This window comes from Coregonus lavaretus (assembly GCF_964263955.1).
Source record: "Coregonus lavaretus genome assembly, chromosome: 24".
In the NCBI taxonomy this organism is placed as follows: Eukaryota; Metazoa; Chordata; class Actinopteri; order Salmoniformes; family Salmonidae; genus Coregonus; species Coregonus lavaretus.
Window position 1 is genome coordinate 27,366,184 of NC_140011.1, and position 24,560 is coordinate 27,390,743.

The following is a 24,560-nucleotide window of genomic DNA, read 5'->3' on the forward strand; positions in this document are numbered from 1 at the left end:
TCACACTGACCCTGAGGGAACTCTACATCACCAACCCTCCGGACAACAACCCCTCCACAAGGAACACATAAAACACACATACACACACACTCATGGTAGAAATTATGGACAGAGAGAAAATGAGAGAGATGGATAGAGAAAGAATAGTAGAATCCTTTGCAGGCCCATTCCATTGAAGATTCTGTAAGATATAAAGCGTTGTTTTACTTTATATATATATATATATATATATATACACTGAACAAAAATATAAAAGGAAATCAGTCAATTGAAATAAATAAATTAGGCCCTAATCTATGGATTTCACACCCCTGGGTGGGCCCACCCGGGTGGGCCCACCCCCACTTGGGCCCACCCCCACTTGGGCCCACCCCCACTTGAGTCTTTCCCCACAAAAGGGCTTTACTACAGACAGAAATACTCCTCAGTTTGATCAGCTGTCTGGTTGGCTGGTCTCAGATGATCCCGCAGGTGAAGAAGCCGGATGTGGAGGTCCTGGGCTGGCGTGGTTACACGTGGTCTTCGGTTGTGAGGCCGGTTGGACGTACTGCCAAATTCTCTAAAATGGCGTTGGAGGCAGCTTATGGTAGAGAAATGAACATTCAATTCTCTGGCAACAGCTCTGGTGGACATTCCTGCAGTCAGCACACCAGTTGCACGCTCCCTCAAAACTTGAGACATCTGTGGCATTGTGTTGTGACAAAACTGCACATTTTAGAGTGGCCTTTTATTGTCTCCAGTACAAGGTGCACCTGTGTAATGATCATGCTGTTTAATCAGCTTCTTGATATGCCACACCTGTCAGGTGGATGGATTATCTTGGCAAAGGAGAAATGCTCACTAACAGGGATGTAAACAAATTTGTGCACAAATTTTTTTGAGAAATAAGCTTTTTGTGCATATGGAAAGTTTCTGGGATCTTTTATTTCAGCTCATGAAACATGGGACCAACACTTTACATGTTGCGTTTATATTTTTGTTCAGTGTATATATATGGAATATTATTATCTGAGGAGGGTGAAATGCGATACCTTTAGTCTTGTGGACATCTGAAAGCCCCGCGGTTTCTCTGTCTCACCTCCCGGCCAGATGATCTTCCTCTGATTATTCATCACCACCTACAGGGTCATAACACCACCATTAGAGGAGTGCTGACATAATGTGTGGAGCTGATGAGGGCCAAACACAAGGGAGTCCAATACTAAAGAGTCAGCTGCTTTAGCTACAGCTCAGCATCTTGCTAATAAAACCACTGCTTTCTAATTACCATGCTTACTTCTTAATAGAGCTGTAATAGCAATAGAATGGAAGATCACAGTAGAAACAGACTGTTGCCATAAAGTTACCTGTGTTCCATTGTAAATCCCAACTTGAATGAGTCGACTCTTCTGGTAGTTGAGAATGCTGTAGTGAGCGTACTTCCTGTCGCCATCGTCATTGAACTCCACACGTCCAGTGAGGCCCTCTGGGTACTTTGATGACATCAGAACCCTGAGCAAGAGAAATTGAAGTAGATCTGAGTGTGAGAGTGTAGGGAAATAGGCAGAGTGAGAAAGTGTGTTTGTATGTTGGTGTCTTCCTAAATTATATAAATGTACCTTTTGAAGAGGGGCCCGGTCTTCCAGATGTTGGTGTTTCCCACGCAGCCTCTGGGCGGCTCTGTAATGTTCTCCTTCTCAAAGAGCTCCTGGATGGACTGGGCCACCACGGCCACTGCGTCGTTGATGTGGGCAGACTCGTTTTTGCCGTTGATGAGCTGGAGGCCAATGAGACCTGCTTACATCAAACCAACAGCAGAACAAAGTAAATCAGTGACCTGGTAGACTACCAACCATCAGGATCCTTTTGCAATACACACACTAAAAACTTATAGGAGCCTCTCGTTCAGCCATCCTGAGGAAAGGTCCAACCGCAGGTTTTTGATCCAGCACTGGAAGTCTTTGAAGCATGAACTTCATCTTGATGGAAATTGATTTGGGATGATTTTATTTTGATTCCCTTCTGAGAAGAAGAGGCAACATGATCAGAGAGTAATAGCTTGATCAATATTTAGAGGTTGTTAGTGAACTTTGCCCAGCATGGGGGGAAAAAAGACTCCCTTGAAGTTGGATCGATTCAATTCTATCACCCCTTTTATAGGGGTTAGGTTGGAAAATACCACAAGCAGAAAGCTATAGTGTATGTGTGGAACCAAACAAACATACATCAACTAGATTAGAGAATTAATATACAAATTACATTAACAATCCAACTTCAGTTAAGTTTTCTTATTGCAACTGGTCCAGTAGTCTTGCAGACTCCTGAAAGAAGCCACAGAGGTGAGTTTAAAACAGCAACAGATGCTGAGACATGGACATGACTGACAAATAATTATCTGCATGGATCGGGGCATTGTCTTACGTTAGATAGCGCTACTAATCATCTGCACTGAGGGACGAGTGTCACGTATGAGTGACACCACCTAACGTAAGACAATGGTGGTCGGGGTGTTGGAGTGCCTGGGGTTTGACGCTAACATTTGTGACCACAAAGTGACATATTACGTGAGACTTGTGCAGACTCCGGGACATAAGAAAGGACAGTTGTAGCTTACCATTCTAATTCAGTTAGACTTCAATGTGGGGGTTGCAAAACACCCTTTATAAACTCATGAGAACCAAGCTATTAATATATCAGAATGGTACAATAAAGGCAGTAAGCGAAGCTTTGCATAACCCAACATATATTTTTAGGAAACATACTGTATGTATGAGTTAACCTATCAATAGTTATAGGTTCGGAGACACAGGACCTAACACTGTATTAACATTTGTTTAAGAGATAATAGTGTAAACTTCTGTGACTCATTTAAAACCTTTAAACATATAAAATGCTTAAACGTTTAAATGCTTAACACTCAACAAATAATCATACATGATACATCGTTAATAACGAGGCATTCATCTATGGGTTTTTCCCTAATCGTAGAGGTGAGATGAAAGGTGACCCCAGAAAAAGGCCAGCATTCTGAAGTGTTTTCCAAGTGGCTGTTGGGTAGCAGCGTACGGTACGTACCGTCTGGCGCCTCGCTCAGGGCTTTACCCGACATCTCCCGCTCTCCCACCAGCCACACGTAACCCGAGCCCGTCATGTTGAGGAAACGGGCAGCCTTGTAAACTGCAGCAGCGTCCTCTTCACTGAAAACAGAGATGTTCAGTGATATAGACATGATTACTTATCGTTCATTTAAATCATTGCAGTAAATCACTACTGTGTGACATTATGCCAGCACTTCGCAATAGAAATGTAGAGGTGTCAACTAAACCACTTTGAAGTGCAAAATAAAAGTAATTGTAAATCATGTTGTGGTCTAAATAGGAATAGGGAAAATGTACTTATGGGAGGGGCTTTTTGATGGGAGGGGCCTGATGGGACAAGTGGGAGGTGCAATAGGAGGGTCTCACCTGGCGGAGAGGATGATGACGCGAGCCTCCAGCTCTTTGGCCTCCAGAAGCAGCGCAGTTAAGTTAGTCTCCTGGCTGAACTGGAGGACTTTCTCTGCCTGTGATTGGGGCACAAAATAAGTCAAGCCAGCTACTTACCCCCACCTCAGAAACCATGCTGTCTCTTTACCTGTTTTGCTCGATTTGGAAGATTTTTGTTGAAAAAGGGAGAGAGGATAAAAAGGAAAACGATCCAGGAAAATCGACTCAACTAAAAAAAAAATTGGAGGGGAAAAAACTTTTGCATTTTTCGCATGCAAACTGAAGGTTATCAAGGCTCCAAAGAAGGACGTGCATGTTAGGTAGGGGGGAGAAGAAGGTCAATGCAACCAGTAACTAAAAACAGGTAAAGGGGAGTGAGGGGGAACCTTTTCCCCCAACAAAAAACTATTGAAAACTAGAGAGGTGCTACAAAACAGGAGGGAGTAGTAATCTGGGAAAATGTTTGTCCCACACTACCGGATCTCCTCAAAGGAATAGACTTGCAATCTTTTTTTCTCTTCTTCTGAGAACATGCATTCCTTTATTTGAATGAAAAAAATGAAAATGGTTGAAGCGGAGCGCTGTTCATTTGTTTCTTTTTTTTTTTACGGAAAATTATTGTCTTTCCATAACAAAATCATTCTTCAGTGAAATTATAGGGATAATGTCTCAAAGTAAAAAGAAACACGTGCTTCCAAGATAGGGGCATTTCTGGGTCTGCTGGTGACTGCTTGGGCTGGTTTCTAGTTGCTACGTTTGGAAAGTTGGTGGGCGGCGTGCATTGACCATGCAAATATACCTTAGGTCCTCGCTTGTTGTCATAGGACAGTTGGTCGAGGTTTTCATAGTTCCTTTTTTTATTCTGATGAGTAATGTGCACAGAGAAAATATGCAGACACAGAAGAATATTATAAACAGTTGAAAATGGATCGCAGTAAAGCATTCCAACAAATCTCCACTTTTCTGCTTCAAATTGGGATCCCTAACACTGGGGCTTGCAAAGTCAATCAAAGACAGCCACTGACCACTAGCAATCCTATTTACTGCTATGTCATATGACCTCATTCACAATCTTTCAAAGACAACTTAAGACCCTCAAACCATTGTCCAGCATTGGTCCAGAAACAGTCATACTCTCTGTACAACAATGAGATTGAGAGGGCTAAAATGTCTGAGTGTCAGTGCAAAGCAATCTCAACAGGTAAACAGTCTGATTCTGCAAACTAATGCCCCTCAGGCTCTCTCCATTTTGAATTCCACTCAGCTCCTGTATATTGTGAAAGGAGCTGCAAAGCAGTCTCCTGCTTTGCCTTAGTCAGGGAGCCATTTTGCAGTGAAACACAGCATCTTCTGCTTGACAGACCTGCCTCCCCTGATGCCCGACCTTTCAGCTCAGACCGCAGGCAGAGCGCTCGGGATCTGCGTCCTCCACTTCCCAAATGCTACAGTGACTCTGCCACATTGGTTCATTATACTGCCTGACAAGCAAATCCAAAGTAAATCCCATTCTCCTCAATTGTATTCAAGCTCACGCCACTGAAAGGATTACAGATCTGTTATGCCTCAAATGTAATCTGAAGTTGTGGTCAGCACTGCTCTGTAAAACACTGCTCCCCTTCCAAACGTTGCATGCTATTGTGTCGTAGTGTTTCAAGGTCAGTGCACACTCCTAAATCATGGCATTACAAAAATAGCATTAATCAAACTGCAGTGAATGGGACTACGGTCCTCATTTAGAATATAAATAATCTAATGATGTATTGAGTCCCCAAACCCAAATCTATTTTTGTCAATTTCTCTCTCTAGCCCTCCACCATCTTGCAGCTGTCTCTGTGTGGCACTGCAATGCCTTGGTTCAAAGCCAGTCTAGATGACTGGCTTTGTTTTCCCAAAAGAGTTCTTTGAGTGCTCTATTTTTTATACTTCAGTCAAGCATGAATATTGTATGATGTGTCGCTCATGTCAGTATTCTGACTGAATTCACTACAGCTAGAATAGTCTCTCTACCGGCTGTGGTAGAGAACCCCATCAAACTACTGTCCCTGTGACTTGTCACAGCAGCACAGCACATAAACCTGCAATTACAATGTGAATAATCTGCACGATACAGAATATGAAATGTGAATAAATAGAATATTTATATTTAATGAGGAAATGACACCAACTCCCCAAATGTGGCAAACCCAGCATTCACCAACCTGGCTGGCTGAGTAATTTCTTAAAACCACTGATAAAATCACAGTCCAAGCTTTTAACTGTGAGAACACAGATACTTCCTTACAGCATCACATCACAATGTCTATCATCCCAAGGATTTTGTGACATTGATAGATTCCTTCAATCTGGTAACTGTAAATCTATTCAATCGTTCGTTATGGCATTATCTAAGAGAGAGAGAGAGAGAGAGAGAGAGAGAGCCAAGGTCAGACAAGATGGATTCTAAGAAGGAAGAAACATGTAGCTATCAGTTAACCGACTATTCTATGAGCTAATGTAGGTCTTTACCATAGAAAACACCACTTCAACACAGGTAGTCATAGTACAATCCAATAAAGTCAAAATTATTTGTAACAAGATGATTTATTGACAAAAACTATACTTAGTAACTCCTGATCAATCTTGATCATCTTTGACATTTCACCACTCCCTTCGGTATGGATTATCGTGAGCATGTGTCACATGAACCGTTTCATCAGCCTCTGATTAAATTACTCTTCAAATCAGGACTCATTTCACTCCATCACACAATTACAGGAAGGAGCCCTTGAGGGGAACAAACAGTGCAGTATCAAAAAGCCTTAACCACATCCTGTCGTTTTAAGAATGTGTTAATTGTTCCTTCTCTTTTCCTTTAGGGAACATGATATTTTAGGGCAGGGGTGTCAAACTCATTCCACAGATGGCTGAGTGCCTGCAGGTTTTTTTCAATTAAGACCTAATCAACCAGGTGAGGGGAGTTCCTTACTAATTACTGACCTTAATTCTCAATCAAGTACAAGGGTGGAGTGAAAACCCACAGACACTGGGCCCTCCGTGGAATGAGTTTGACAGATGTGCTTTAGTGGAAATCATCCCTGGTTTGTTTTAGGCTTAAGGTGGATCAGCACATTTAATGAGCTAGCTACCCAGCAACACAACCTCAGAGGTGACTGAGCTAAAGTAATGCTTATGGACACACTTTATCATATGCCTGTCCTTTTACTTGTATGGACTCACAGTCCATCATTTGACAAGGACACAATAAAACCAAAGATATGTATTTCAGTGTCTCAGTGCCTTAGTGTCTCAGCACAGGATAGTATGACCATCTGATTTACTATTGTATGTCAACCATCCATCACATTACAAGTCTCCCAGTGAGCATTACACTGGATTTATGAACTCCATGCCTTCCAAACAACATACATGTATCTCAACACAAATATACATCAAGGATCTACTGACCATCATTCTGTTTGGGAGTCATTGATATTTTGCAAAGCCCCAGGTTAAAGTCCGCTATTTGGCTCCCGTTGTGGATTGACACAGGATAATTTGACTATGGTGAAAAGCAACATGAGATGAGTAAAAGATGTACTCAGATCAGACCACATTAGACGCTGTAGATGTCTCTAGCATTTTGATGTTAGCCAATGTTTACACAATGGTCAGTGAGAGATGTGTTCACACAACAGAAAGGAAAACAGTTACATACATAGAAGACCTTTGCGAGTTAAACAGAGACCACACACACTGGGGGTCCGGCGAGCCCGAGCATCTCACCTTTGTTTCCCTCTCCTCCAGTAGGGTCTCCAGTCTCTTCTGCGCGGCCCGCCCCTCGTGGTCATCGCTGACGATCAGGATGATGTGGTTCCATCGAAACTCTCGCATCATGTCAAACCACACGTGAGCCTGGTGGGAGTACGGGGGGACAGTCCGCAGAAAGGACAAGTGGATACTCTGGGGGCAAAGCAAAGTAAGAAGAAGGAGTGTAGCTCAGTTGATAGAGCATGGCGTTTGCAACGCCAGGGTTGTGGGTTTGATTCCCATGGGGGGCCAGTATAAAAAATAAAATAAAATAAACGTATTCACTAACTAACTGTAAGTCGCTCTGGATAAGAGCGTCTGCTAAATGACAAAAATGTAAATGTAACTGTAAATGTAAATGAGTGCGAGGAAATGATTTGCTAGTCATCCATGGTTTTGCTGTTCTTTCTAAAATATTAATGAGGCCTTTACAATTGTTCACAATCAAACAGAAATATCTTGTCCTTACATGACATTTGGAGCAGAATGTAATTTGCCAACAGCTATTTTGGTAGCTAGCGAAGTAGGGGAGTAGAATGTACAGTGGGGTAAAAAAGTATTTAGTCAGCCACCAATTGTGCAAGTTCTCCCACTTAAAAAGATGAGAGAGGCCTGTAATTTTCATCATAGGTACACGTCAACTATGACAGACAAATTGAGAGAAAACAAATCCAGAAAATCACATTGTAGGATTTTTAATGAATTTATTTGCAAATTATGGTGGAAAATAAGTATTTGGTCACCTACAAACAAGCAAGATTTTTGGCTCTCACAGACCTGTAACAACTTCTTTAAGAGGCTCCTCTGTCCTCCACTCGTTACCTGTATTAATGGCACCTGTTTGAACTTGTTATCAGTATAAAAGACACCTGTCCACAACCTCAAACAGTCACACTCCAAACTCCACTATGGCCAAGACCAAAGAGCTGTCAAAGGACACCAGAAACAAAATTGTAGACCTGCACCAGGCTGGGAAGACTGAATCTGCAATAGGTAAGCAGCTTGGTTTGAAGAAATCAACTGTGGGAGCAATTATTAGGAAATGGAAGACATATAAGACCACTGATAATCTCCCTCGATCTGGGGCTCTACGCAAGATCTCACCCCGTGGGGTCAAAATGATCACAAGAACGGTGAGCAAAAATCCCAGAACCACACGGGGGGACCTAGTGAATGACCTGCAGAGAGCTGGGACCAAAGTAACAAAGCCTACCATCAGTAACACACTACGCCGCCAGGGACTCAAATCCTGCAGTGCCAGACGTGTCCCCCTGCTTAAGCCAGTACATGTCCAGGCCCGTCTGAAGTTTGCTAGAGTGCATTTTGATGATCCAGAAGAGGATTGGGAGAATGTCATATGGTCAGATGAAACCAAAATAGAACTTTTTGGTAAAAACTCAACTCGTCGTGTTTGGAGGACAAAGAATGCTGAGTTGCATCCAAAGAACACCATACCTACTGTGAAGCATGGGGGTGGAAAGATCATGCTTTGGGGCTGTTTTTCTGCAAAGGGACCAGGACGACTGATCCGTGTAAAGGAAAGAATGAATGGGGCCATGTATCGTGAGATTTTGAGTGAAAACCTCCTTCCATCAGCAAGGGCATTGAAGATGAAACGTGGCTGGGTCTTTCAGCATGACAATGATCCCAAACACACCGCTCGGGCAACGGACTGGCTTCGTAAGAAGCATTTCAAGGTCCTGGAGTGGCCTAGCCAGTCTCCAGATCTCAACCCCATAGAAAATCTTTGGAGGGAGTTGAAAGTCCGTGTTGCCCAGCGACAGCCCCAAAACATCACTGCTCTAGAGTAGATCTGCATGGAGGAATGGGCCAAAATACCAGCAACAGTGTGTGAAAACCTTGTGAAGACTTACAGAAAACGTTTGACCTGTGTCATTGCCAACAAAGGGTATATAACAAAATATTGAGAAACTTTTGTTATTGACCAAATACTTATTTTCCACCATAATTTGCAAATAAAATCATTAAAAATCCTACAATGTGATTTTCTGGATTTTTTTTTCTCATTTTGTCTGTCATAGTTGACGTGTACCTATGATGAAAATGACAGGCCTCTCTCATCTTTTTAAGTGGGAGAACTTGCACAATTGGTGGCTGACTAAATACTTTTTTTCCCCACTGTATGTCTCTCTTATCTGTTTAGAACCCCATGGACTGCTCCATCATTCACCTCACTCTCCCCCGCTCCCTCTCTCCCTCCCTCTCCACCCCCCCCCTTCCTTCCCTCTCTCTCTCCCTATCTGTAATTTCTCACCTTGTCGGAGTAGATGGACATGCGTGTGGTGAGGCCCACAACAGGGATGCGGTAGAAGCCTGCGGTGTAGGACACAGGCGTGGGGGTGAGGTGGTCGTTGGACTGGGGAGGATGACTCACCAGGATGGCATACACCTGCAGACACAAGTACGAGGATGAAAGAAAAACACACATCTGTGAAGGAGGTGAAAGGATAATAAAGTGTATCGACTATTGATTCATCACCGCGACATGGAAATGTCAAATCAGCTCTTTCCTCTTAAACCATCCTCACTTAGCATTAGCATTATGGCTGCATGGCAGATGGATATTCATTTGGCTCAAAGCTGAGTGACACTTACCCTGGATGAAGTTGACAGGTGCTCCTCACTGCAGCTCTACTAACGACTTATTACTGCACAACTGTATATACATTCTTAGATTAATAGGATTCTTGAGAAATGGAACACTGATCCAACTGAGGGGGAAGACAAAACTGGCATGATATGCAGGCATGATGGTTAGTGTGTGCAGCCCGTATGGTTGGGCCTCAAATGAGCTCTTCCATCCAAAGAGCGCTTCCAGGCATCTACCATCCCATCTGTCATGGACCCTCTCTCTGAGTGACAAACACCACCACAGAGCCAAGACCATCCTATTGAGTCTCTCACATGGTCAGGTCTCCAGCTAGGCAGTTAGTAGGCACTGTTCCATGCATTTGACAAGTAAAGGTACATGTAGAACATTGGCACCTTTCTCATCCCTGCAGCCCTCTGTGATGATAGGATGGGACTCAGATATTGTGTAACGTAGGGAGCAAAGATATGTTAGCAAATAACCATCTCTATCAATTACAACAATCATTACAATGAAGAGGACCGGGGACATTGGAATAGTGTGGAGGAATTAGGGAGAGACCTTTGTGTGTGTGTGTGTGAAAGAGAGAGAGTGTGAGAAAGAGGGATTGGGGAGGGGTGGTTCACGCCTCAGCTCTCTTCACTACATGAGCAATGTAATGCTTAATGTGAATGGGATGGACCAGGCTTTTAGTAATGTCTTTCAGTGTTGGAACAATTCTCAAAGGGGTAACATCGCAATACATAACTTATTAATGTTGTTTTCATTGTTAGGTTTAAATTGCACAAGTCGTGTACACATGTCCTGAGCAAAAGCTATAATAACCTAAAGAAGAATTGCACTTGAAGTGAAAAAGTAATTTTCCCAGTCTAGAGCCAAAAACAATTGCCTACCATACACTTGTGTGTCTCATCATTGATCTAGTAATAACATGAACCAAACAGTTATAACTACCCTTTTCTAATGATCAAATCATATAATTTTCCATAATACAAACTAAACGCCCTTCTCGGTGACATAATGGCAGACGAACGAGGCATGCACCCCAACTGCTAACCCTGGGATGCTTTGATGGATGGGCCCATTGCGTACGTGGCCATGTTGGCCTCCTTTTAGGCAATATTTTGTCACATGGCACAAGCAGTGAATATAGAAACTGCAGTAAAACTCATTTAAGGACGCGTCACTAATTTCACTCTTGGTTAGTTAGTTTGTTTGCAGTTCAGTGGATCTGCAGCTGTGTACACTGAAGTGCAGTTGGCCTCTAATCCCCCACAAATCTCTGTGTTTTGGGCCCTTAGATAAAAACAATCAGTCCATGGCTTTTAAAGCCTAATTTGATTGTCCAGTTCTAACAGATAAAGAATAACTTTTGTATGATTTATATTAACCCTTGAACACATAGCTTTGTCTGGATAATAGGCTACAGATATGGGGATAGAGATTTGGCCACAGGCCCACAGCCCATTTTATTTTTCATGTTTGGCCTCAAGTCCAGGTTTGGCAGTTACTCATTACATTGGCTACTGTTTATGTAACAACATCATATGGATATCCAACTTCTAAAATGTATAATTTCATTTCAGCTTCCATTTTCTTTTGGAAGCTCGTATTACCATATGTGATGGATCTCTTAAAGGCTTGGCTGCAGTTTCATGGTAGTGTTATCATAGCCTAGGCTCTAAGAAATATTGTCTATTAGAGTAACACAATTTACATTTGCAACAAACAGATTGTTTTGCAAATAAACAGTCCCATTTTTAACCATATAAACTGTTCCATTTTTTTTTTACGATATAAACTGCAATAAAACATTTCATATTGTTGCAATAAGATCAATCTGCTTGAAATAGCAACCTGGACTCAGGGGTAGACAAATTTGCAATACGTATGATATGTTACAAATTCCAATTTGTTGTGGCTAATGTTAGCTAGGTGGCTAACTTTAGCTAAGCTAGGAGTTAGGTTAAAGGGTTAGGGTTAAGGGAAGCTAACATGCTAAGTAGTTGCAAACTTGCTAATTAGCTAAAATGCTAAAGTTGTCTGTGAGGAGATTCGAACACGCAACCTTTGGGTTGGTAGACATTTGCGTTATAAGTGGCTAACGCTAATGTTAGCTAGGTAGCTAACGTTAGCTAGGCTAGGGGTTATGTTTGGGGTTAAGGTTAGGAGTTAGGTTAAAGGGTTAGGGGAAGGGTTAGCTAACATGCTAAGTAGTTGCAAAGCAGCTCAAAAGTAGTCAGTGGTTGCAAAGTTACTAATTCGCTAAAATGCTAAAGTTGTCTGTGATGAGATTCGGACACACAGCCTTTGGGTTGTTAGACGTTTGGGTTGGTAGACGTTCGCGTTATAAGTGGCTAACGCTAATGTTAGCTAGGTAGCTAACGTTAGCTAGGCTAGGGGTTATGTTTGGGGTTAAGGTTAGGAGTTAGGTTAAAGGGTTAGGGGAAGGGTTAGCTAACATGCTAAGTAGTTGCAAAGCAGCTCAAAAGTAGTCAGTGGTTGCAAAGTTACTAATTCGCTAAAATGCTAAAGTTGTCTGTGATGAGATTCGGACACACAGCCTTTGGGTTGCTAGACGTTTGCGTTATACACCTACCCATCCACCCCAACCAACCACCCTCCTTTCATTTTGGCCTTAAACAACCCCCTTGAGTCGATGTCCGAATTAGCATAATAATAAAAAATCCCCATCAGAATCTGTCTGTTTTAGTTAGAGATATCTGTTTTTTTGCATGGGCTGCATCTCAATCCACTGCATCCACCGATGTCGGCCTTCCGCATCTGTTGTGGAAGGTGGCAGAGGTACAGCAGTGTTTGTCCGACCAGGACACATATACTGAAAATCGGTCTTCTCACTAAAACGTCTGTTGCTTCCAAACCGTTTGGGCTACAAACTAATATGATCCCTCTATGGAAAGATGAGACTCTCTCTAGGACGCCCACAAGCCTCACAAGACTCATCAGAAGGTATCCTGGTACCAGTTAATGGGAGTATATATGGAAGTAGTTTAGTGCCCAAAAAAGGGGTTAAATATGGGTAAAAATATGTATATATTAAAAAATCCTGATCTTTCTTATATCGCTCAGATATAGGATACACTTCAAAACATACTTCCTTTTGACTATCTGTTTTGCCATGTATGAATATGTTATTCAATGCGTTTCTATGTGCTAATAGCAAGAAGGCTAAATTCAATGTTTAATCCAATCATTTTTTTATATACAGTATTTTTTTTATACCTATAGGGGTCCTAAAATTGAAACTCAAATAGCAAAATGATCCATGGTATGACCATCTTAAAACAACTCCATATGTTAGGGGTTTTATGTAACCTTTTGTCTTATGTAACCATATCTAACCGGTGTGAAATGGGTAGCTAGGTAGCGGTGAGCACTAGTAGCATTTCAATCGGTGATGTCACTCGTTCTGAGACCTTGAAGTAGTTGTTTCCCTTGCTCTGCAAAGGCTGTGGCTTTTGTGGAGCGATAGGTAACGATGATTCTAGGGTGACTGTTTTCAATGTGTTCAGAGGGTCCCTGGTTCGAGCCCAGGTTGGGGCAAGGAGAGGGATGGAAGCAACACTGTTACACATACCAAACGTAACATATCATACTAATTTGAGCGCCCCGGATTTCCTATGTTACGTTTGGTCCATGAGACCAGGCTGGAAACAGGTGGCACAGTGATTCACAGGCAGGCACTGAGGTTATAGTCTATGCTTAGTGGTCTGTTTATTGCAAATAAATCACAATATATCGACCTCATTTGCCCCATTACGCACATCAGTCAGTTCCTTTGAAGCAGAAACGGGATGATGCATCACACTAAAGAGGATAATTCATTTCACCCCAAATAGGAGACTCAAATAGGCCACATACACATTTTGGACAATCCTCCTAGCCCTCTAAATGGTTGGGATTAATATGATTGACATTTTGCACCAATGAATAGATGGGCTATATATGTGCTAATGACTCATGTTATTAGGCTGTTATCATTTAACACCCATGCAGGAACGCCGGCCCCCTCCTGAGATACCTGGTTAGAGATGAGGTCCTCGCAGACGGAGAGAGCCATCTGGATAGCGTTGGGTTTGTGCGTTACGGAGATGGCGGTCAGCTTGAATTTATCTCTCCCATATATCTGGTTCGCCTGGGTCACCGCATCCTTAAAGACTTGCTCGTACCTCTTCTGGCTCAGTACGGCTCCGATGTTCACTATCTTCGGCTCGCAGCCAGCCCGCGCACAGGAGCACGAGAGGACCACCGCCAGCAGAAACAGACGCATCGTGTAAACGACCAAAACGCACAGTGGACCCCGGTTGCGTCTCTTCCTCGTGTTGGCAGGTCGGCTTGCCCGGCTTCTGGACTGCACGGTTCAACCGGTTACCACGGCTGGAACCACCGTCCGGCTGGACAGTGTGGAAAATCTGGACAGTTGATTTATGTGCAATGCGGAGGAATGTGCATGGTCAGGACCTCAACGGTTGTTGGATTATCTCTGCTGTTTTAGAAGCATTTCTTCAAACAGTTTGATCTTCCTTTGCCTATTTTCCCCATTGTCTTTTTTCCAATGTCGATAGAAACGAGTCAGAGCATATTTCGCGGTGTATGCGGCTCCCTTTGCGCACTGTATAATTGCTCTCCCGGTCCTCCGTGGGCTCCGCGCGGGGCTATTCTGTGAAGTGATTATACTGATGCTACGCTCGGGGCTGAGCGGCTGTCCTTGGTGCTGACAGCTGTGCCCGCGCAGTGGTGCGCGCCTCCGCGATCTATCCGTGATTTCGCGTTGGCGTTATGCTGCTAGAATGTCACAGGAAATTAATCAAAGGAAACTAATAATAAAAACGTGTATTTTCAACATCTCAACAACGATGTTACTCACTATATGACAGGAATGGTAGTAGGTTAGATTATGAATAGGGCATCAAAGAAAAGCAAGACAAAATTGGTGTGTGAGAACAACAATAATTGATCTAATCAAAAACGTCATATTAGGTCTATGTGATAAAAAACAAATTATTTCTTAAAGTGTGAATATTGCAGACTACTTTAGGTAGGCTAAATAAATACTGCACATGGTTGCTGCCATTGCAATGGAAATTGTCACCTCAATAATCCAGTGACCCAAACGATTCCAATGTGCGAGATTTCTTCTCCAACCGTATTCCTATAATGAGCAGATGGGCCCAGCCCACAGCCCACACTGGTCGAATCAACGTTGTTTCCACGTCATTTCAATGAAATTACGTTGAACCAACGTGGAATAGATGTTGATTTGATGTCTGTTCCCAGTGGGAAGCCTGCATGTTTATTTCGCTGGGATGTGTCTCCCGTTTCAGTTGAACTGGCTTGTGCTGTAAATCCCATAATTCCACAGACCCAGACCGACCAGGACCACCAATTAAGTGTAGGCTACACCCCCTCCCCACTCCTTTACTTCCAAACAGCCAATCAATTATGTAACCATGTCATCCATATTTCAACCTCTTCAATCATGCACAATCTCCAACACAACCACAGTATGATGCTTGTCTAGGCTACTGCGAGTCCCTGACATGGGGATATAAAAATATAAAACGCCTGAATAATTTGTAGAGTTGCATCTAAAAGCATTACAAAGCCTAGTGTACAATGAAACATTGAAGCTTGACTTCTTCCAAAAGTGTGACATGAATGTGTCATTTTACCTCCCCCACGACGACAGGACAGCGGAGTCACTGACCACCTTCCGCAGACACTTGAAACCCTACCTCTTTAAGGAATACCTGGAATAGTATAAAGTAATCCTTCTACCCCCCCCCCCCCCCAATAAAAAAAAAGAAAAAAAAGTGGTTGTCCCACTGGCTATCATAAGTTGAATGCACCAATTTGTAAGTCGCTCTGGATAAGAGCGTCTGCTAAATTATGTAAATATAAATGTAAAATGTGTATTAGATGTTTTGTCTGATTGTGCGGTTCGGTAATGTCATTTGAAATGTCCCTGAATGGAGAGAGGGAACAAGGTTTCCAAGTAACCACAGGAGGCACAAGAGCATCCATCTTGCTAAGCAGGGGGGAAATGTTCAACCATCCTGGTTACCTAGGAAACAAGCCTCTCTCTCCACAGTGTTAAGTTTCTGAACATTCATAATGCCTAACATCAAATAACATGTAGGCTATTGAACATCAAATACATTATGGTACAGCTATTACTTTGAAGCACATCACACTGGAGCATTGAAAATCAGAGTAGCCTAGGTTTATTTAGACTTATTTATTTAGACAATAGAGTACCACAGTATGAGTCATAATACCCATAAAACCTAGCGGTCAAACAAGAAAATGGTTCCAATCGTTTTTCCACCATTCATTTTTCCCATAGGAGATTTTAGAAACACTTCAAATAAGGGCTGTTTCGTGTAGGCTTACCCTGGAGTGACGTTTTGATAACTGTGTAAATCGCTCTAGGACAAGGTGACATTTATCAATATATTTGCCTGTATTTACCCCACCCCCCCTCAAAAAAAATGATGAAATGCTAATTAGCTGCTAATGTGGCTATCATAAAGAACTACAAATGCCATGATCTGGACGATACTGCCGAATCGAGGCAAAGGTAAGAATCTCTGGATTAACTATCTAATGTTAGCTAAATTTAGTAATGAATAAATTGGCTACATTTATTTAAATTTACAATTCAGGGAACTGTCTTGTGCAAGCTTTAAATTGACACAATACCTGCTAGCAAAGGTGTCAGCTAGAGATTACGTGCAGGAGCTTGCAGGGATTTGTAGTCTTACATGATGTCTACTTTGATGCTAATTAGCATTTTCGAATCTGAGAGTAAAAAGAGCTGAATATATTAATAATAGTCACCTTGTCCGAGAGAGATTTACATGGTTATCAAAACGTCACGCAATGGTAAGCCTACACAAAACACAGCCCTTATTTTAAGTGTTTGGGAAAAATGAATGGTGGAAAAACGACTGGAACCATTTCCCTGTTTGACCGCTAGGTTTTGTAGGTATTATGACACCTCCACTGTGGGGCTATCCTTGTTCACTGTAAAAAAAGATATGTTGTTTCAATGTACAATTGTAAGGCAACCAGCTGCAATAGGATTGTGAGTTTGCTCAACAAAATTTTCACACACACTGTTTATTGTGAGTTTGCTCAACAACATTACTGCTAAGCAAACTCACAATCCTATTGCAGCTGGTTGCCTTACAATTGTACATTGAATCAACATATATTTTTTTACACTGTTCTACCCACATTAAACCCCACACATTTCCAAGTAAAATCATATGTTTCATCTGGGGAAACTAGCCTATAAGGTCAACAAGGGCTGTAAAAGGGATGGGTTGTTTATAAACCAGACGATTAATGGTTAAATCTAATCTGTTTTATCTCCTTTAATCAATAGTCAATAAATATTTTATTTAGCAGGAAGTAACCTGTGAGCCCTGTTGTGTGTTTACAGTGTAAATGTCATAGATTTTAAAATGAAAGAGGCATTTTGGAAATTAGGTCAGAATTGATCTAACGTTCTACTGAATTATAAATTACAATGTAAAACTTTCTTGTTGTTTTCACAGTATTATACAATAAAACTAATAGTAAAGTACCATATCAATTATTTACAGTAAATTGCCATAAATGGCAATGCACTCTGGGTGATTTTAGGCGTAAACAGTAAATTATACCATAAGAAACTTTGGTTTAACAGTACATTACTGTACTGCACAGCATTGTGGGATAGCCACTTGCAACTTTTTGAAACAATTCTGAGTGATAGGATTGAGACATCAAGGTCTGAAGTGAACAAACCAAACAGTGTACAATATTTATTTGATTTACTAAATTAATTATACCGAATATTACACTATAATGAAAAACTACAATTTATATGGTAAATTTGTACATTTATCAACAGTAAAATACTGCGAAGCATTATACTGCAGCATACTGTAAATTATGGTTCATTGTGGGAATGTTTTGGGCAGGGCAAGAATTGCTGTATTTCAAATGGTACCGTAATTCCAACCCACAGAATACAGTACCGTACTGTATTTTTGGAGCGCAAAAAACCTTTTGACGGCTAGTGGTTGCATGTTATTGTTGTTTCTGGCTAATGAACATATTTTGAGGCGTCTTGTAAGAGGCTACGTTTGTGCCACCCGTTAGTGAGAGTGCTGTACCAATTTCACAGATATGTGATAGTAGTGCCCCAACAATTAAATGTGTATAGGGGATAGATTGGAGTGGCAGCAAGTCGCAAACCTTTAATGGTTGAGTATTTGCTATGTCCTTTGGTCTGTTTTGTTAAGGCCCCTAGAAGTGCAAGAGATATAAAATACCAAAATATGGTATTACGTAGCAGCCAACCTGATTGCACCAATCCAATGCAATTACGGTAAAAAGCAACTGGCTACCTGTAAGTTACCGTAAAAACAACAGGAAATAATTTACAATGTAGGAACGGCAGAGATTTCTCTCTACGAGAGGCACACATATAGGCTACAGATTCTATATTTTGTGTAGGCATATAGATTAAGATCAATTGATTGGTCAATTGCACACAAGGTCCAACCGAAATTTGACTTCTGCTTTTAACCCAACCCCTCCCGAAAGACACACATACAGGTTTTGGAGAGGTGCGGGGGGCTGCCACACTGTGCGCCTGGGGAGCTGTTGTTATGGGGGGTTAAGTGCCTTGCTCAAGGGCATAACGGCGGGCAATGGCATCTAGGATTTGATACTAGCAACCCTCCGGTTGCAAGCTCACTTCCCACCAGATTTTTCAGTCGGACCCGGGATTTGAACTGGCAAACCAGTCATTCTGTTATCCATAGATGCTGGCTCGCCTCTCTAACCGCTGGGCTACCTGCCGTAGGAAACATATAATTCTCTCTCTCTCTCTCTCTATGGCACACAGATAGGCTAGATACGATATATCTTTAGTAGGCATAGGAAACATATAGCCCTCTTATGAAGTGTGTGGTTTCCGCAGTAATGGAAAAACAAACTCGTTTTATTATAGATTTATTCAATAGATTTATTTAGTATGAAATTGTATTTAGATCAATGTCAAAATTGACACTACCCCTCCCTCAGGCTTCTCGATTGGTTTGAATAACCTATATTTCACTATACGTGATATAAAGTAACCTTTTATAATACGGGTGTTGAGAATATAATGTTTTAACAGCATGACTGGTTTTCAGATAGCTCAGATCCATAGAGATATATTACTATATACTGTATGGCTGTGGGATAGCTGTAAGACTGTGGCACTGTGTGTGTATGTGTTAAACACTGCCTAATGAGAGCCACTCTGAGGGAGGCCAACAGCGACAAGGACTCTTGTTTGCTGGATTCCTGTAGCCATTAGTGTCCCTCCTCCCTCCTCCCTCCACTAATACATCAATACAGCTGGGCAAGCCTGCAATGCAGACGTTATATAACGATGTGCACTGGCAGAGAACAAAGACTCAAGATTCTCATGCACACCAATGACACACACACACACACGCTCTAGAGTTCACACATACACACACACAATCATCGACCCACATAGAGACAAGTACATACATACACTCCACCTACACAGTGGAAGGTAAGAGGGTTGAGGGACCTATGTGTGTGTGTGTGTGTGTATATGTATGTCTCTCGTTCTCTCTCTCCCCTCCTACACACTAACACATAGCCTGGCAGAAATGTATTTGTATGCCTGATTCACAATGTGAATCAAAAGTAGCAGAAAATAGGTACGCCTCCAGGACGGGAACCAATAAAACACAGTATTTCACCAGCTTCACATTGCATTGCTAATTTCATCTACATGCGTGTGTGTTCATCAAGTGCTGTGACTGTTTAGCCACATTGGTTGATTGAGAGGTGAGAATATGTTAGCATAAATAGAGTATTGTTATTCATAGAGGTGTGTTTTCTAACCGTGCCTTCTAAAAAAACTGGGCCAATTGTGCACCGCCTCATGGGTCTCCCGGTCGCTGCCGGCTGAAACACAGCCTGGAATCGAACCCAGGTCTGTAGTAACGCCTCAAGCACTGCGATGCAGTGCCTTAGACCGCTGCGCCACTCGAGAGGCCCCCTGCATAAATTATTGATGAGCAGCTCTCCCTCGTTTTCTTTGGCCATGTCCCAATGACCAGCTGCAGTATTCAACATTCACTTAGTAGACGTACACAGGGTGTACAAAACATTAAGAACACCTGCTCTTTCCATGAGATAGACTGACCAGGTGAATCCAGGTGAACGCTATGATCCCTGATTGATGTCACCTTTTAAGTCCACTTCAATCAGTTTAGATGATGGGGAGGAGACAGGTTAAAGAAGGATTTTTAAGCCTTTAGACAATTGAGACATGGATTGAGGAGGTGTGCCGTTCAGAGGGTGAATGGGCAAGACAAAATATATAAGTGCCTTTGAACAGGGTATGGTAGAAGGTACCAGGCGCACTAGTTTGAGTGCGTCAAGAACTGCAACTCTGCTTGGTTTTTCATGCTCAACAGTTTCCTGTGTGTATCAAGAATGGTCCACCACCCAAAGGACATCCAGCCAACGGCAGGCCAGTGGTCAAAAACGGGTAATTGAAGAAAAAGGACAAAGGACCCGTGAACAACATTGGTGCCCAAAGATCCATAAAAGAATGCACTTCTCATCGTACCTTGACACAAATGCAGTTTGGCAGCCGATGATCTTACAGAGTTCCACTTCCTTCATCAATAAACAAGAAACTGCGGTTGTAGTGGGCTAAGGAATGAAAACACTGGACACTGGATAATTGGAAAAACATTGCCTAGTCTGATGAATCCCAGTTCCTGCTGTTTCACGCTAATGGGAGGACTAGGGTATGGAGAAAATCCCATGAGTACATGCATCCATCATGCCGCGTGTCAACATTGCAGTCTGGTGGTGGTGTGATGGTGTGGGGTGTGTTTCATGGCACACATTGGGCCCTTTGATAAAAGTAGTGCAACGTTTGAATGCCACAGGATATCTCAACATCATTGCCAATCAAATGCATCCCTTCTTGGCAGCAGTGTATCCACCTGCAAATATATTTCTTCAGCATGATAATGCCCATGCCACAAGGCTAGGATTGTTAGGGAATGGTTCCACAAACATGACAGTGAATTTAGCTTACTGCAGTGGCCTGCCCAGTCACCAGATCTCAATCCAGTTGAGCATCTGTGGGATGAGATGGATCGAGCTATTTGGAGTAGAGATCCACTACCAGATCCACTACCAGCCAACTGTGGGTCCACTGTGGGTCCATATAGCTTAGTAGAACACCCCCCCCCCCCCCCCCTCCCGGGGTCCATGCCCCGAATAATTGAGGCTGTTCTGAGGGCAAAAGTGGGTGCAACTCAATATTAGGAAGGTGTTCCTAATGTTTTGTACACTCAGTGTATACTTACCTGGAAAAGAGGTGGCTTACTTACTTACAAGAAATATATAAATTCAAATATGGTGACGTTTCAAGTAATTGAGGCAATTTAAATGTCTGATCAATCAAGCATCTCAAACCAGAATTTCTTACCAGCTACTAAGTCTTATTGAAAACATCCAAGGGCATATCATGAAAATAGAACAGGCTGGACTACAGTAGTTAGGAATAAACAGGAGGAATACACAGTAGCAGACATCCAAACTGCTGAAGTAGGTCAGAGGGAAAGCTGAGGGCCCAGACACTGCAAGAGATACACTGAAATATTTGGCTATTTTTAAACCACTCTGACCTTGGTCATCCTTAGAGGCAGAGCCACCATGTTTTCAAGAAGTGTGCTGTTAATTTGTATCCTTTCTGTGTAAAAGATGGGTGTCATTTGATAAGCACTAAATCCCGGTCTATTTTGAAACCAAGGTCCATGGAGGATTTGTTCTTTACTGAGCAATATTAATTATGTTTTTATTTTTTATTTTTTTTACTAAAGGCACATTGCAAAAACAGAAAACACTGTTATTCATAATGAAATACAGTAGATGTTAGAGATGATGAATATGTATAGATTAACCAACCATCTACTTCACTAGAGTGAATAACAACACAAGCACGATAACAGGAAGGAAGATAACCAGCAGACAGTTCAGCTCTATCAGGAGGAGAGAAGCACCAGGAATGTCAGGTAGCAGCATCTACAGTGGCGTTGCATCTGCCTCATCACAGCAATGTTGACTCCATGCAAGACTGCAGCCTCGGTTCCATGGCGAAGCAGAGTCGTGGAGCTGGCATATTCTCAGGCTCAGGCAGAGGGTCTGTGATGAGGAGTCCAGAGCTAGAGCTACTGACCTGGTGGTAGATTGTATCCTCCTGCATCCTCTGGACCCAGTGAAGTAGGGGAGTTCTCTGTCGACATAAGTGGCACTGAACCCGGCTAGGATCTGCTGCACGCTTTAAGATGCTGGCCAGATAGCGATGGCACAACGTGTGGTCACAGTTCAACAAAGCCATCCGAAGGGCTGCCTGAGAGTCATACAGTCCACTGCAGATGGGGCACCCGTTGTCCCCTAGGTTGTCACTATTGCTTTGACTCCCAACACTTGTTTCTTTGCTTTGAGGCTGCTCTGTGCTGTCAAAATGGAGCTCTTGTTGAACAGATGTCTTTTGGTCATCCCCATCTGCTGGCCTTGTTTGCGTGACTTGCCTGACCTCTCCCAGAACATGCTGTTGCAGAAGCAGGGGCTTTTTCACCGAGCCCTCCTCTCCCTGCTCCCCTCCTCCTCTACCTTCTCTGTTTCCTCAACCGTACTTAACACTGCAGGACACCTCGCTCCAACAACAGCAAAATCATTTTCCTCAAGTGTCACGTCACTCCCTGCTTGCCCCGTTTCAAGGTCACCCACCACTCCATCCATATTTTGTTAGATAAAACTAAACAGTATCCTGTGTCACATTTAAGATTAGGCTGAGCAGAATTGCAGTAGCATCTACAAAACAGATCTCTTTGCTAAGAAAGTCAGTGACAGCTCTCTACCTGGACAAAGCTTGACTCAATGTGAAAGTAGGCAGAAGTGTTGACATAATGCTTGTTGATTGCAGAGAAGGAAAGTGACCACAGTCTCAATAAGCACTTTCACAGATAAGGAGCAATAAGCACAAGTGTCTACAACCCAGAAGTGCCAATGGCCAAGCAGTACACTGAGCATTCCACTCAATTTAACATTTTAAATCATGCATTGGAAAAGATTGCCTACAACTGTAATAATGCATGAGCAAACACATTAGATCAGAGTAAGTTTATTCTGATGATTTACATAAACACTGCATTTCTAGAGAACTCAATTACAAAAATAATATTTTGAATCTGAAATGTCATATGGAGAAAGGTGAGTTATTTTATTGTGCTATTCCACCTTTGCTGACCGTTCTTTTAAAACCAACCTCCACGCTTTGGGGAATATGTGACTATTGGCCATAAAGGGCCAACTGAGATAAGTTAAGGCAGTCACACTATGCCTGACCCAGAGCATCAATGCCGTCACAAAGCACATTCAGCGCTATCAATTCACTCATTCACGGGTCATTGTGCTCAGACTTCCATCAGAGCAGAGCAGACAGACAAACATGTATTTGGTACAACCTAACGGCATCTTTGCTGTCACAGAGTGCAGTCAGAATCTGGCTGTAATTAGGAGTACAGCAAGTAACACAGCATCATACATGCAAGTACATACCAATGGCATGTATAGACCTGCACAGTCACATACAGTAGCACTAACATGGAAATAAAGTACTGCATCATCAGCACAGTAACACCATGTTAGCACTCTCACAGATTTTCTCATTACAATGCATGTTTTAAAGTCTGATGTGAAGTAACTCAAACAATTTCATAATATTCACATAATATTCGCTACATTTGAGTGCATATATAGTGCACAACTGCAGTATGAAGCCATGAAACAAAATGTTAATTAAAGAAAATATTCAAAATGATAACAGATGTCTCCTTGGAAAATACAGTGTCCGGTAGTACTTCATTTACTGTTTCCATCTGTTTTTGATACTTTCTAGTACTTATTTCAAAAGGATTCAAATCCAACATATTTGTAAATACCTGGTACCAACATTCCAAGGCTGTCATCATATACTGCACTGCTTAATCTATTCATGGGTAATGTGAGGGAACCACTATCAGTTGGCAGGATCAATCAGCAACTGAGCTATTAGATATTCTCCAGGGGACACAAACACACCTGAAGGCCTGAAGCTGGGCAAGGTGCCAGCTTTCATTAACCCTGTACAGACTAAGCCCTGTCTAAGCCGGGAGGGGAGGGGGGGGGAAGTGCGACATCGGCAGATGCGGTGGATTGAGACGCATCCAATGAAAAAAATAGATATATCTAGCTTAAACTGACACATTTGATGGGGATTTTTTTGTTATGCTAACTAGATTTCTAAGTTGATAATGGCGCCGGAGGAGATGGCTGCCGTTTTACGGTCCCCTAACCAATTGTGCTATTATGTGTGTTTTTTCGCATTATTTGTAATTGATTCTGTACATAATGTTTCTGCCACCGTCTCTTATTACCAAAAAGAGCTTCTGGATATCAGGACAGCGATTAATCACATCGTATTGGACTAAGATTTTTTCTTCAACGAGTCGGACGCGAAGGATAATCTACAAACACCCGACAAGGCCCAAATTCCCTGTCATGAACCCTGCGTCCTGAGTCTGTTCCTGCCT

The 24,560-nt window shown here is 42.3% G+C and overlaps 1 protein-coding gene across 5 annotated transcripts in view; it reads right to left on the bottom strand.

Annotated features, from left to right (window-relative positions):
• LOC311099311 (glutamate receptor ionotropic, NMDA 1) overlaps positions 1–14,152 on the bottom strand; it is a gene marked incomplete at both ends in the record, with an annotated part of 28,296 nt that extends 14,144 nt beyond the window's left edge. For 3 of the 5 annotated variants that reach the window (XM_084140035.1, XM_084140033.1, XM_084140032.1), the window contains 9 exons: positions 1,032–1,118; positions 1,347–1,491; positions 1,599–1,773; positions 3,055–3,176; positions 3,444–3,541; positions 4,264–4,326; positions 7,227–7,403; positions 9,526–9,660; positions 13,904–14,152. In XM_084140035.1, the coding sequence (XP_083996161.1) occupies positions 1,032–1,118; positions 1,347–1,491; positions 1,599–1,773; positions 3,055–3,176; positions 3,444–3,541; positions 4,264–4,326; positions 7,227–7,403; positions 9,526–9,660; positions 13,904–14,152 (1,251 nt within the window). The remainder of the gene's footprint in view (positions 1–1,031; positions 1,119–1,346; positions 1,492–1,598; positions 1,774–3,054; positions 3,177–3,443; positions 3,542–4,263; positions 4,327–7,226; positions 7,404–9,525; positions 9,661–13,903) is intronic. The other 2 variants (XM_084140036.1, XM_084140034.1) reach the window with 1 other exon arrangement.
• Positions 14,153–24,560: the final 10,408 nt, after the last annotated feature.